Source organism: Caloenas nicobarica, chromosome 9 (assembly GCF_036013445.1).
Source record: "Caloenas nicobarica isolate bCalNic1 chromosome 9, bCalNic1.hap1, whole genome shotgun sequence".
In the NCBI taxonomy this organism is placed as follows: Eukaryota; Metazoa; Chordata; class Aves; order Columbiformes; family Columbidae; genus Caloenas; species Caloenas nicobarica.
The window spans coordinates 17,853,173-17,867,527 of record NC_088253.1 but is presented as its reverse complement, the minus strand read 5'-3'; the positions used below and the strand labels follow the sequence as shown (position 1 = coordinate 17,867,527).

Here is a 14,355-nt window from a genome sequence, read left to right as displayed (position 1 = left end):
TTGTTTGTTGTGGGGGCATTTTTTGGTTTGTGGGATTTTGGGTTTTGTTGTTTTTTTGGGGTTTTTTTCTGTACAGGGAGTCAGGAAAGGCACTGCATGATGGTTGTATGCCATCCCCAAAAGTTATGTTTTGAATTGGCAGTTTGTACTTAAAAGCCACCCTCTGGTCCCCTAAAATTGTCACATGTCCCTTTGACAAAGAAGCACCTGCTTGCAGCTGCATCCATCACTCAATATGCTGGGACAGCTATACATTTGCAGCCTGAAGCTGCTGAACTTCTCATCCTTTCCTACTTCCTATAAGTTCTTGCTCTGGCATCAGCAGGCAATAATTATGCTTTTCATTGGAGCATACTTGCTATTCTTTGTATGCGTGTTGACAGCTACAGTAATCAGCTCTTTGTGAGAGTGTGGGATACAAATTATGGAACAAAGAAGATAAATCAGCAACAGTATCTGTATTTTATTACTTCCTTCTATGCATATCTGCAAAGAAAACAGTCTATTTGGGCTAGGACATGCTCCCTATTCAAAAACCTAGCAGCGTTATAGAATGCTGCTGATTCTAGGAAGGTCAAGATTTAAAATTGGCAGAATGTGCTGGATTGTGGACTTGGGGGTTTTTTCCTGATCTGAAATAATGGGCTTGCCTCACTGAAGTATAAGAGGAAGTGTAATCCTTTGTCCTGCCTTTCTCTTGGGGGTGAGAACAGAGTGCCTCAGGAACACCTAAAAAGCCTGAAATGAATCTGTTCTGGGTACTGACAGTCTCAGTGATTATTTCCGAGGCAGTGCTTTGTATAAATCTCGCAAAGACTTCCTCTAGGTTTATGCACTGGATATAGAAATGCCAGATTGTTGCAGTGGAGACCTTAGCCTGCTGTGGTGACATGGTATCTTATTTTTAAGTAATCAGAGTAGTCTGTCTTCCAGGGAGCCAGTAACCCTGTGGGAATTTCAAACGTTGCTGTGGGATTTTCCCTGCCATCTGAAACCTGTTGTCAATTCCTGTGGTCATATTCTGAGACTTGTGCTTAGGCATAAGCAGCATGGAAGGAACTTTGAGCACAGAGTGCCTTCATATTCCCTGGAAATACAAGAGTTGGGAGGAAAGTATTTTCACAGTTCATATTAAAAAAAATGTGCTTTTCTTAAAAGAGGCATTCCAGTTTGTTAGAGACAAACGTTTGCTTCTCCCTTCTGGAAAACGAGTTGGTAACACTTGGTCCCTCTGTGAGATGGAAGCTTCTGACATGACCTTACACTTTTAAAACCTTTTCTATTGGGGTTCCAGAGTACTCCTTTGACTTTTCAGGAGACGGAGGACCATTGCTAGCGGATATGAAACGGACCTGTCTCGCTGCCTTCTCTATTTTTCCTCCTTCCAAATTCTCCAGGTTCCTGCATGAAGATCTTCTCCACTATTTCAGAAAGGCTGGATTCTGTAGTTGTTGTGAACTATGCTACGTTTTGAATGCAGTTTAAAGTTACGTAAAACCGATCCCCAGATTACAGCTCTTTGAATTCAGAAATGGTTTTAGTGGGTTTTAAACAGAAAGACTGTAGAACCTTTTCAGACATGTAACTAATCTTGAAACTGCCCAAGTTCTGGTTTTTGAGTGTTCAGTTTGCAGTGTTGGGCTGCCTGGCTCTACTGCAGTGCCACAGTGTGTGTGTGCTGCAAGGCCTCTGTAAGACACGTACAGTTTTGTAGCCTTCGAAGCAAGTACTAACCTTGGCTGGTACGTGGTGATACACACTACCAATACCAAGCCTCTTTTTTTCTTTCACAGGTGGCTGGTGGTGGAGGTGCTGATCACCACAGGTGTGTACCTACTGCTAGGGGCTACTGTACTGTCCCACAGGTTAACCACAGAGAATCCCAAAATCATGGGGCTACTTTTATGCTAAGTTTTTAGGTGAATTAATTCCAGAAGCTGTTGTGTTGTTTGGGCATAGTTGCCTTTGTAGTTCAGTAGTTGAAGAGTAGAAGGCAACTCCCATTCCATCTTACAGTCGTTTGGGGAGCAAAATAATTCACTGTGTCTCTGTGAAAGGGTCGGTTCTTGCTAAAATCGGAGGTGTGCATTTCAGGGGTGTTTTCAGCTCCCTCCTACACAGAGGATTGGCTCCCAGCTGCTTTGTGCAGATCTCGAAGAGAAGATGATTGAGTGTGCTTGAAGCACTCATAGGTGTTGCTGGCATGGGATTGCCCTCTCGTTATGGGATGCGTCTGCCCATCAGACAGAAGTGGATGGGATTTGGACCAAACCCTCTCTTGCAGTTAAATATCGAGGTCAGGGGAGCTCAATGGCTGTGTGCTTTGCTGTGGAGATAGACGTGAGCTGAGACCTAACAGACCATGTTCCCTACCCAGCACTCTTGCATAAAAAGCAATGTGCAGTGAGTCACAGCTGCAGAGTCCCCATGCAGTAGTGAACAGAAGCCCAGGAAAATGTCCTGTCATCCCATCAATATTGTTTAAGTGAGAATAATCCTGAATTTTGTCACTGCTCACGTGTTTGTTCACCGAACTCCTCTGAGCTAGTGGTGACTAAGTTTGTATTGGTGCAAATTCACATGCTGCAATGTGTGAAAAAACTATATCAGGCGTGGACTGGCATATAGGAATCGCATTCTCATAGACTTACTCAAACCAAGCCTGTGACAAATATCAAAAAGGACAGCAGTAGAGAGTTCATGGACCGAAATGTTTTCATAACTGGTCATGATGTGTGCATGAAGCTGCAGAAAAATTGTAATAAAGGCACAGGAGAGTGAGTCCAGCTGTATTTCTTCAGAGTCATTAAAATGTCTCTATTACTTGCTGAAAGGAGCTAACTGGAGCAATTAGAATTGTAATAAGCATCTCTGAAGTCTCGTGTCTGCATACAAAATAATGTCTATCTGCTCAAAACTCTGGGCAGCCTGATGTTATGCTTGAGATTGTGCAGAGCTAAGTAGATATCCTTTTCATGTTAAAATCTATAGAGCTCTTTTACTAACAGAAAATAGTTCTCAGTGTGCCCCAGGGTTTTACTCTTAATTTCAACTAGGCTGCTATATTTTCTAAACCAAAATTGTATTGTTTGAATCTAGATGAATGTATCTTATTCACTGACTTCATTCTGGTAAATCAAACCCTTTATTTCAAAAGCTCCAGCAGAGAAGCATTAGGCAACACTACTGGACTTCAAGCAAAAATGCACTTGTCACTATTATTGACACAGACTTAAAGGCATGCTCTAATATAACTGTAAGCCAGTGAAAAGAAAGAACTAAAAGAGTATTAAGAGGTAGGAATGAGTTTTCATTTGGAGTAGGACTAAGGGAATCTGTTTCGCTTTCAAATGGGAGCTCTTTGTCCTGCTCCAAATCACGTGGTTAAGCCTCCAGCTGGGACATGGTGGTTTATCATGAGAATGACAGCCCCCAGGGAGGAAAGCAGCAGCTCTCAAGAACTTTGGAAAGCGACGATGGTCTTTGAAAGGGAATTTTTAGAACATCCTGTCTACAGGATATTTATGAATTAAATGCTTAGCCTGTGAACCGCTAGAACCTCTGTTTAAAGTGATCGAGGAATTCTTGTAGATTTTTGGTGCTGAAAAGTCATGCAGGCTTGTAGGAGAAGCTGCTATTTAGTGTGGAAAATAACCAGTGTGCAATGGTGTACATCTTACTGAACTCTTACTGTCTGGCGTTAATGGTAGAGAAATTCTTCTGTTAAGCCAAGTGTTGAAGTAGTTGGTGTTTCTAACCACTTTCTGTGTGCAGGTTCAGTTCTTGTTATTTCCCCAAATGGACGCGGTTCTTGGGGGGAGGGGTTCAGGGGCATATTGGAGGTTATAGGCTGTGACCGCTTGATAGAGTAGTAATGGAGTTTATGCCACAGACCACTGTTGGAACGGATTTAATTATACAAAGCTCTTCAGTTTGATCAGAGCTGGGGTCTGTGTACCAGATGTTGGAGAGAAGAATGATGGTTTTTTTCACTTGCATATTTTCAGCTGTGTGTAAGAACTTTGTTATGAACGTGACACAGCAGGTTTGGCAATGCCTCTCTCTAAACAGGGAGGATAAGAAAAGGATCAGTTCCTGAAGCATTTGTTTCAGTTAACCCAGTTCAGTTTCTTTAAGCTGCTGCAAGTTATTTGCTCGCATCCTGTATTCATCCCAGTGAGAGTTCTCTATTTCCTTTCTCAGAGAGTCATTAGCCACTTCTACATGTTTCCCACATTTGCAAATTATGGAGAAACTCTGCTTAAGGCCAAAAACTGTGACAGCTCTCTTATACCCTCACCTCTGCTAATTGTCTTGGGCTGTGGTGCATAAGTCCGAGCTTTGGATTAAAATGGGGATTTTTTTTCTTTTTAAGAAGTAGCACTTGCATGACAACAGCAGCAGAAGCAGAGTTGCTTCTCTGAAGCAATCATACTTTTCCACTGGGGCTCCTGGCTCCATTTCCCAAGAGACTTTCTTTGTTTTGCTTTTGTTATTCTGTTTTAATGAGACTCTCTTCTCCCTCTCTTTAATGCCTATCATTTTATGCAGAGTGAAAATGGACAGCAGTAATCTGGGGCATTCCCTTTACCCAGTCCTACTATCCTTATTTCCCACAAAGTTTCCTTATTTCCAAATGAGCTCTTAAGACTCTTTTGATTAGCATAGCTTTGCCCTGTCCAAGCTACTGGACTCCTCTCCCAAGCTGTTCCCTTTGGGAGAAACCAGTACTGGAGATAATAACTGAAATCTTTCACTTATTCCAGTAGAAGTAAAGGTCAATGTTTGCTCTATCTTAAAAATGTAATTGTTTCTCATCCCAAGAGACTGTGTACGGGTGGCTGTGTGAATGTAAGCTACTTGAGCTGCTGGCTGAGGGTAGAGCAGGCTAACCCCGAGCTGCTCTGCTGCAATGCACCCTAATTGTTCCCTGCAGCCTTTTATGATGTGGATACTAGACAGAGGTGTGGTCCTGCAACCTCCTGTTTGTAGCACCTGTGGTGCAGTTTCTGCAGATGGGTTCCTTGTGTGCAGATTATTGGAGTAGAGCATTTCATTTCACTTCACTGGATGTTAAATCTGGATTCAGCTCCTCGTGTGAGGTGGGGCAAGTATCTTAAAGGCTCCTAGACCTTGTGCTGTCTTTGAAAAAAGGAGGCAGGAATCTTGCTTGCCAGAATCCAGAGTATCGAGAATTGACTCTGTATTTGGATCACCATTTGATCCCTGGCTCAGTCTTGCATTGTTTGGAGTCTAGCAGTGGCTGGCTTTTGGACATTGTGTCCTAAAACGAACTTTTACAATCCTGCCAGCAGCTGTAATTATCACAGGAATTCTGCTGAAGGGTAACTGCTAGACAGCTGTCAGACTGCTAATTGTGATGGGAAGCCTTGCATTTATTTAATCATCACCCCTTTTTTTTCCCCTGTCTCCTTTGACCAGATGAATTTGATGCCTATATCATTGTGTCCTTCGTAAATGCCACATTGGTGCTGTCTATCGGAGAAACTGTAGAGGAAGTGACTGACTCTGGATTCCTGGGTACTACACCCACTTTGTCCTGCTCTCTTCTTGGTGATGATGCTTTGGTACAGGTAATGGAAAGCTGCTTATGACATGTGTGTATGTCTGCCGCTCTCTGTTTGCTGAACAGCTGTGGTTTCTGCAACAGTGCAACATATGTCACGTCTAAAGGTGTGGATTGGCAGAGAATGATACTTACTCAGCCTTTCCCTTCTTATCGCCTGCAAAGTGAAACTGGACCAGCTGAAGATGGTCCTAAATGCCTTCAGTGTATGCTCAGTAATTCCTTATAGTTCAAAGATGCGATGCTTCCAGCTGGCAAGTGGCGTTGTGCTAGTTCAGCCTGTTGCGTAGCTAATGGATCACCGCTGCCAGGAGCGGTGCTTGCCTTTGGCTTTTTCTGTGTCAGAATCACCAGTGAGATGGGAATTGTGATGGGATGGTAAATACAGAATTGATATGACCTTTTTTTTTTCACTTCAGGTTTATCCAGATGGGATTCGGCACATCCGAGCAGATAAGAGAGTAAATGAATGGAAGACACCAGGAAAGAAAACCATTGTAAAATGTGCTGTGAACCAGAGACAAGTAGTGATAGCACTGACTGGAGGAGAACTGGTTTACTTTGAGATGGACCCGGTAGGTGTGTTAATGTTGTGAATGAGTTGGGAATAGCAAGGCAGAGTGTAGGGCATGCCAGAGACTGATCCTTGATCAGACCTGCAGAAAAAGGATTCTGTAGTGAAACATCCTTCTAGAACTGATAGATCAATCAGTGTCTGTCTGAGATGATTTAATGGCTAATTGAAGTCTCTGAAGTTCATAGGTAAGGCTTGGAATTGTGTATTTATCCTATTGTTATTCTGTTTTTTCCAATTGTAGCTGAAATAAGACTGTAAAAAATGGCTGTAAAAAAAAAAAATCCAAAGCACTATCTTGGGCGGGGCGGGGGGAAAGGTGTATAGAGAGAGATTTTGGTGCTGGTTTGCCCCATTGGTTTGTTGATAAGTCTCTTGTGTTTTTCTTTCTCAGTCAGGACAGCTGAATGAGTACACGGAGAGAAAGGAGATGTCGGCCGATGTTGTTTGCATGAGCCTGGCCAATGTTCCCCCTGGGGAGCAGCGCTCCCGGTTCCTTGCTGTTGGGCTGGTGGACAACACTGTCAGAATTATTTCCCTTGACCCTTCGGTGAGTAGCTGGGCTGCTTCCACCTCTTCCACTGGCTTGAACTGCTCAGAAGAGAACTCCAGAGGTGAGCTGTGTCCATCCAAGCTGTCTTTCCATATTCAGGTGGATGACCAGGAAGGAATAGCTTGCATGGCTTTTCTCTGCTGGTTGGGAGGAAGCATGGCCTTTGATCCTGACCTGTAACAGATTCCCTTGTTTGATCTAGTTTTACCCATGTCTGGAGGTTTGGCTGATAAGATATGAAAGCATTTTATTCTTTCTTTGTTTTGGTTTGGGTGGGGTTGATTTTTATTTTCATTTTTGTTTTTCCTCTGTCACTGTCACTGTTTATATACCCATAGTAAAAGCAGACTCATTCTGCAAGCATGTCAGCGGCAAACCAGTATTATCATTCTTCTACCTACAACAGATGAGTCTTCAAAAGATGACTGAAGTAACATAAATGTTACTTGGGTCTCTCCATGCTAAATAGCTGCACACTGTGCTGGAACAGTTTGGAAGGATCCAGTTTATCTTCTCCAAACCCCAGGGCTGCAACCACTCCTGCTTGCCAAAATCCCCAGAGCCAGCGTCTATTGTGACTTTTTTTTCCCCATGCTGAATACTTCTTTATGGAGATTTAAAAGGGCGTCTTAAAGCCCCTTTGATGGAGCTCGAATCCCCTCTTGCCATGCCAAGCCTTGCTGACTGGTCTGTTACCTCTTTTCTGTCTCGCACAGGATTGCTTACAGCCGCTGAGTATGCAGGCGCTTCCCGCGCAGCCCGAGTCGCTGTGCATTGTGGAGATGGGTGGCACGGAGAAGCAGGATGAGCTGGGGGAGAGGGGCTCCATCGGCTTTCTGTACCTGAACATTGGGCTGCAGGTGAGAGAGGCCAGCCTGGTTCTGACAGTTCTTGGTGAGCTTTCGGTTGAAAGGTGGATTGCTGTAATAATAGTCTTGTCATCATGCAGTGCCACACAAAACCTGAGTGTCCTTTCTTTGTTGCAGCATGCCTAACAATTGTGGCTAGGGAATTTACTGTCTGACTTAGTAGAGGTGCAAATTTCCCCATACTTTCCTAGACTTGAGACTAGTCAGAAGACATCATATTGTCCCAGACTTCGTATAGGAGAGATTGTGCTTTTTCCCCCTTCTGGGAAGAGAGTACATTGTTAAAAAAACAAACAAACAAAAAAAACAACCCAACACTTTTGGGTGAAATGTTGTTGGGCAGTTCTTTAAAAACTGCCTGTAGGGCAGAGTATTAAAGAGATAACTGCCCACAACCACAGGCTCTGTTCTATTAACTACTGTTACACAGCTTTTTGTTGCATCCAGTACTGACTCTGATCTTTGACCAAAAAAATGTTGTTTTGACCGTTCAACATGTGGTAAAAATAATCAGAGCAGCCTAGGTTCTTTCACATGCCTGGAGTTTGATGCCAGAATGCAAGCTCTTTTTAAGCAGCATGAGTTTTTGGGTAAATGCTTTGTACCAAGAGGGATTATGATCTGGAATCAGTCCTCAGGTTTTTCATGGCTAATGTGATGCACCAAACTTGTTGATCTGTTCTTTGGCTTTTTTGTTTGCTTTGGGGGAGGTTGGTTTGTTTGTTTTACAGTAATTCCTTCCTGCCCTGCAGGAGTGTGCAGGAGCTATGCTCTTTAATATTAAGAGCCAATTTAGATACAGTGTAGTTGTAGAAGGGACTTGTACTGGAAGCTAGGAAAATAAACACCTAATTATTCAGATATTGCCTCTTGGTTTTGAATAATGGGCTGTAGCTCATTATTTCTTATCTGGAATCTTGATCTAACTTTTTGGTTTGCTAATGTCAAGAACGGTGTGCTGCTGCGAACTGTCCTGGATCCTGTTACGGGCGATCTTTCCGATACCAGGACCAGATACCTTGGCTCACGGCCTGTGAAACTCTTCCGAGTCCGAATGCAAGGCCAAGAGGCGGTAAGGGAGGCGAACTCTCGGAGCGGTGCACATCCAGTCCCCAGACACAGAATCCTGGTTTTCCTTATTTGTGGGCAGGGTGGGGAAGCATCCTTGCAGCACAGCAGGACCCTCTGGGTAAGGGTGGAAAGCAGAATGACTTAATTATGGAGCCATCTGGCTCACAGTTTGCTCTTTGACAAGTGGCCTTGTTCTTGTTGGTATTCCCCCTTACTTCTTAGGAAGTAACATAGTGCTGCCCTACCTCCTTTGAACTAGGACTCACTGACCCATGGCCTGTGTTGGCAGCATGTCTGGAAAGCTCTGAACAGATTCTTGGGCTTAGAGACACCGAAAAACCTCATTCTTGCCTGCCTTAGTGCGCAGGGAAAGAGCAAATCTTACCCACTGCTTGATGCAGTGGATCGTTGTCCCCTGTGCGTACTGAGAATGGCTCAGCCAGGGGCTGAGGAAAATATTTGCAGAATTTGGCATAGAGGGAAGAATGTGTTTCATCAGAAGTGCCATTTCCAGCCCTTCTGATGTGGCACTGGGGAGATCAGCCACCCCCTGCTTGACTCATTTTTGGATGACACCCTCAGAGTTGAGAAATATTGCTGTTCAGTGGAGGGGGCTGGATATGGGAATGTGGGCTCTCTTCTAATGTTATGGTACATTGGGTGAATCTCTTCAACTTGCTCCTGCCAGTCTGCCAGCTGTGCCTGGGAGGTGAGGTGAGCTGCAGCTATGGCAGAGAATGCTTCTAGAATAGCCCAGTGCTTTTCTGTTTGATTACTGAAATGTACAAAGCTGAAGAGTTTAGAAGGCGATCTGCTTCCTTTGCTTCTCTTAACTTGATTGAAAATAGGCTACTGATTATTTTAAGTAAATTTCCCTTACAGTGCTACAGCATTTAGATTGTGTCAAAGCAGTAAATATTTATTTTAAAAGACCTGTTCCCATTAAAACAGGCTATTTAAAAAAAAAAAAAGATACGAAAGTATTTGATCTTGGCTGTAACAGATAACAGTTTTTATTGAGCCTCAGTTTGAGTATTCGTTGTGTTGATAGAGCTTTAAAGTTCCTCGTCGTGTCATACGTATTTTCTAGATAAAACTCTTGAAACCAAGTAGTATCTGAAGGTATGCTCTGAGCTGGGTAGAGTCCACCCACAAGAATTCACTTTTTCTAGCAGGCAGGAGCCCGGCACTGTATATCCATTCATGTTGCCTGGAGTGACCTAATGAATTTGTTGTCTGCCTTTCCCAGGTGCTGGCCATGTCAAGCCGTTCCTGGCTCAGTTATTCCTATCAGTCACGCTTCCACCTTACTCCTCTGTCTTATGAGACACTGGAGTTTGCATCTGGTTTTGCTTCTGAGCAGTGCCCAGAGGGCATTGTAGCCATCTCCACAAACACCTTGAGGTAAGAACTAATGGGGAAAAACTGAATACTTCTGGGCCAGGATGCCAGGCAGAGGGAGGGATGTGTGAATCCTCATTAGACATTCAAAAGGAAAAAGGTAAAGTGACTTACCTTAAGAATTAAGGGGGTTTTTGAGGTTATTTGATCATGGATAATGATTCAATAGAAACACTTGGATGGCTTTCAGAAAACAAGTAGAATACAGGGATAGTTATGCTGTCAAAAAGAAAGAGAGTGTACTTCTCTGATTTCTATTTTCCAGCTTTTTAAAATAACAAATGTAATTCAAGTTATCCTTAAATTCTCTGATCCTTAGAGAGGAGGGAAGCTTTTAATAAATGTGAGCCTATTGTGTGGTAAGACCTTGCAGTTTGTGATCTGAATTAGGTAGTCTGCAGAAAATAAGCCACATGACTTAAGAAATCAGAGGCATGATGGGTCTGTTTGTTGCCTTTTTAAAGTAGAGCTTAGATATTAAAAAGATAAATGAAAATAATAGAGGAACACAAATTCAGGAGCTCTGCTTTATGCACTCGAACAGGCACTTTTTTCATATCTGTCCTCATTGAAATATTACAGCATTCACTGCTTTTAAAGGACTCATTCTTTCTAGAGAGACTTGCGGTTTTTAGTCACCAAATGCCAGAAGAACTGGCATTTCAGCTGGCAAGTCACGGGAAGAAAGCATTTTTCATACTCTTTTAACTAAAGTGCCTCTGAGGAGCATTTGATTATGTGTCAAAGTCTGTGGCACATTTAGATTCAGATGATGTGTTCCTCAAATATGCACTTTCCCTTTTCCGTGTGCTCTTTGTTCCTCTCGGGATAGACTTGCTTTAGCACCACAGAAACCTGTCCAAAAGGAACAGGGTGTGTTCTGAGAGCCCTCAAGTCAGGGACCCTATGCTGCAGAGCACACCTGTCGCGCAGCATAAGGTCCCATTTAGGAGCTGGTTTTGCCCTCCCCTCTGGAGCTGTTTGCAAGTTGCTCTCTGGCCTGAGAAAGGTGCTGCTTGTCTCCAGCACCAGCTAGTTTCACAGATATAAAGCTCAACTCCAGTGGTGTCCTCTTGAGCAGTTGCTTTCCAACCTTGTTTGACACATGTCACATCTTTGTCCCCCAGGATTTTGGCATTGGAGAAGTTGGGGGCAGTCTTCAACCAGGTTGCCTTCCCGTTGCAGTACACACCCCGAAAATTTGTCATTCACCCAGAGAGCAACAACCTGATTATCATTGAGACAGACCACAACGCTTACACCGAGGCCACCAAGGCACAGAGGAAGCAGCAAATGGCTGAGGTACTCAGGGTGGGGGCAGGTGCACGCATCTATTTCCCAGAGGTGACTTCTGCAGCTGGAAATTCTCCTCATGCACTAGTTCCCAGCTGCCATTGCCTGGAAGTTTTTGTGTTCTGTGTGAATGCAGGAGCTGAAGGAAGCAAAGATCTGCCTCAAAACAAAATTCAGCAGAATACACTACTTCCCAGTGCTACTTTCACTGCATGTTATTATGGCAGACTTTAAAAACCATGTACTGGGTACAATCCTGCTTGTGTAATGCCATTCTCTGGGTTTTCTGTGACCGAAGATGATTAGATGTCAGTGGGTTATTTTCTTCTCAGTGTTGTTTCCAGAGTTGTTGATTTGGAGACAAGTGCCCGTTGGGCAGGGAAGAGCTGACGCTGCTGTGCCCTGAGCTGCAGAGCCTCCCTTGGGAATAAGCTCAGGGCGGGTGGAAAATTTAGGATTTGGTGGCTTTTGTCTTCACAGTCAGTACCGTGCCCTGGAATACCTGGGCTTAAGGGAAATGGGCGCTATATTTTACACAGCATGTCTGGAAAGGAAATCCACTGACCTGTTGTTTTCTTCTGTCCTTTAATGTGTTGTAGGAAATGGTAGAGGCTGCGGGTGAAGATGAAAGGGAGTTGGCTGCAGAGATGGCTGCAGCCTTTCTGAATGAGAATCTTCCCGAGTCCATCTTTGGTGCTCCAAAGGCAGGGAATGGACAATGGGCCTCTGTTATCAGGGTGATGAACCCCATCCAGGGAAATACGTTAGATCTGGTCCAGCTAGAGCAGAACGAAGCTGCCTTCAGGTAAGAAGCAGTCCCAGATGCAGCAAGAGGCTCTGCTTGTGATGAGTCTTACGTGGTTTTTTTTTCCTTCTTACGCTCAGCTGTTACTGAATTGAAATCAGATGCAGCATGTTGTCAAGAGACTGGCTGGAAATTCCAGAAGCGATTGCCACATGCTTCAAGCTTTTGTCTTGCCTTCCCTTCCCACCCTGATTTGTGTGCATGTGACACTAAGAGCTGGTGCTTCAGATATGTTTGCTGGACCCCAGTGCTTAAAGAACAACACAGGGATGTAAATGACAGATAAGAGAGCTGGCAATGAGAGAATGTGCTATCTCTCACTTCCCATTGTCATCCAGATAAACTGAGCATAGATTGAATGGAAAGGAAGTGTTAGAGGGACTGGAGGGGAAGACCACCACAAAAATCATGAAGAATAGCAAGTGCCTCAGCAGGTGGAGTTAGGTCATGCTAGTCCAAAAGGCTGTTTTGTCCAGGATTCCCAACCTGTCTGAGCTCGGCCAGGAAATAACATTGGAAGATGAGGAAAGTTATATGTACGTGTCCAGATTGAAACAGCCTTTGAAAAACAGCTTCCAGTGGAGCTTTGTGCATTGCTAGGCAGTGTCCAGCCTGTGAAAGCATAAAACTAATGCTTTCGGAATATGTAATGGCTAGAGCACGTTTGTGGTGGGTTTTTTGTTTTCGTTTTTTTTTTTTAATGGGGAGTGTGGAAGAATGGGGAAATCTGAGGTAAACATCTCTGCAGGGAGGAAAAATGATCTCTGAAAATGTCAGTGCTGGAAGGTTTGGCTCCTGAATCTCTACCTGGCCGAGTACAGGTTGTGCTGTCAGGGAATCCAGTCCCTGTGTGCAGTGTTTGTTTGTATTGTGATCACACTGATGTCCTGATGTGTCTTCTTGTCCCCAGTGTGGCCGTGTGCCGGTTCTCCAACACTGGTGATGAGTGGTACGTGCTGGTGGGTGTTGCCAAGGACCTGATTCTGAACCCACGCTCAGTTGCTGGGGGATTTGTCTACACGTACAAGCTGGTGAATAGTGGTGAGAAGCTGGAGTTTCTGCACAAGGTGAGAGGGATGACTGGATCATTTACAGGCAGAGTGTTGGAATAGCTGCTGCTTCACCCTGAAAGCTGTAGTAACATTGCAGTACTCAGTGAATCCTGGGCAAGATCATCATGCTGATGTTACGCACTAGAAGCAGCCTTGGCGAAAATAAGCTGCCGCCTACAAAATCATTTGGGATATCTTTTACAGAGCTGAGGATTGAACACAGATGTCCCGAGAGTCCCAGTCCTTTGCCTTGGCTATGATCTTATCCATCTAATTGGGTAAATAGGAAGGAGCAGTGTTTTTCATGTGCGTGTTAGGGAGGGGAGAGAAACAGCTCCATTTCCTTTTTGGAATATGAGCTCAGATTGCTGCTCTGAGCATTTGTTTACAAAGCTAATTCATACTTGGGTCACTTGAGCCCTAGTGTGAAGGCTCTCGGTCCGTAGCTGACCACATGAAGCTGGTGCAAGCTGTCATCTTTCCTCTGCTGATTTTTTTCCTTGAAGAAATGATTAGTCGTGTGGCGACCAACTTGCTTGACAGGTCTCTGGGGCTTTAGCAAGGGCTTCAGCAGAACTTCATTAAAACAAAATTCTGTTCTTCCCACCTGCCTCCAGAGTGGCCAAGTTTTGAGCAGATGAGCACACGGAAAGGAATGTTGTGGCTGATTCACTTCCTACCGTTCTCATGGCAATGAGTGGGCTCTGTCCTGGGCCAGGGCCTTTTCTGATGCCACTGAACACCCACTTGGAAGTTGACAGAACTGATGCTGTGAGAACTTGTTTTAGCCAGTGCAACCAAGCTGGGGACGCTGTAACTGGAAGCTCTCTGCATGTTCCCGTTCTCATCTGTGGCTGATCCTTTTGGATTGATTAGTGGTGGGAGATTTTTTCAGCCCCGAGTTACTGGAATTGTTCAGCTATAACACTTCTTCAGTGGCAGCTTCAGAGCGTCGGTGGCAGATGGCTGAATTAGATTCATGCCTCTGTTTCAAAACAGACTGTCTGGATGTATTTAGGCAAAGCATAAGGTGTTTCTGTTGGGGATAAGGCGAAACTAAGAACCAAGGCAACAAGATCCGTGCCTTCCTTTGCTGCCTGCCCAGCGTGGGGTTCTTGCAGCAGCCCCACACTTCAGTTAAGGTGCACTA

General features: G+C 44.3%; 1 protein-coding gene across 1 annotated transcript in view; it reads left to right on the top strand.

Annotated features, from left to right (window-relative positions):
- SF3B3 (splicing factor 3b subunit 3) overlaps positions 1 to 14,355 on the top strand; it is a 29,972-nt gene that overhangs the window by 9,686 nt on the left and 5,931 nt on the right. The window contains exons 12-20 of the mRNA XM_065640941.1: positions 5,443 to 5,594; positions 6,007 to 6,162; positions 6,556 to 6,711; positions 7,431 to 7,574; positions 8,533 to 8,655; positions 9,904 to 10,058; positions 11,183 to 11,357; positions 11,948 to 12,153; positions 13,064 to 13,220. Of these exons, the coding sequence (XP_065497013.1) occupies positions 5,443 to 5,594; positions 6,007 to 6,162; positions 6,556 to 6,711; positions 7,431 to 7,574; positions 8,533 to 8,655; positions 9,904 to 10,058; positions 11,183 to 11,357; positions 11,948 to 12,153; positions 13,064 to 13,220 (1,424 nt within the window). The remainder of the gene's footprint in view (positions 1 to 5,442; positions 5,595 to 6,006; positions 6,163 to 6,555; positions 6,712 to 7,430; positions 7,575 to 8,532; positions 8,656 to 9,903; positions 10,059 to 11,182; positions 11,358 to 11,947; positions 12,154 to 13,063; positions 13,221 to 14,355) is intronic.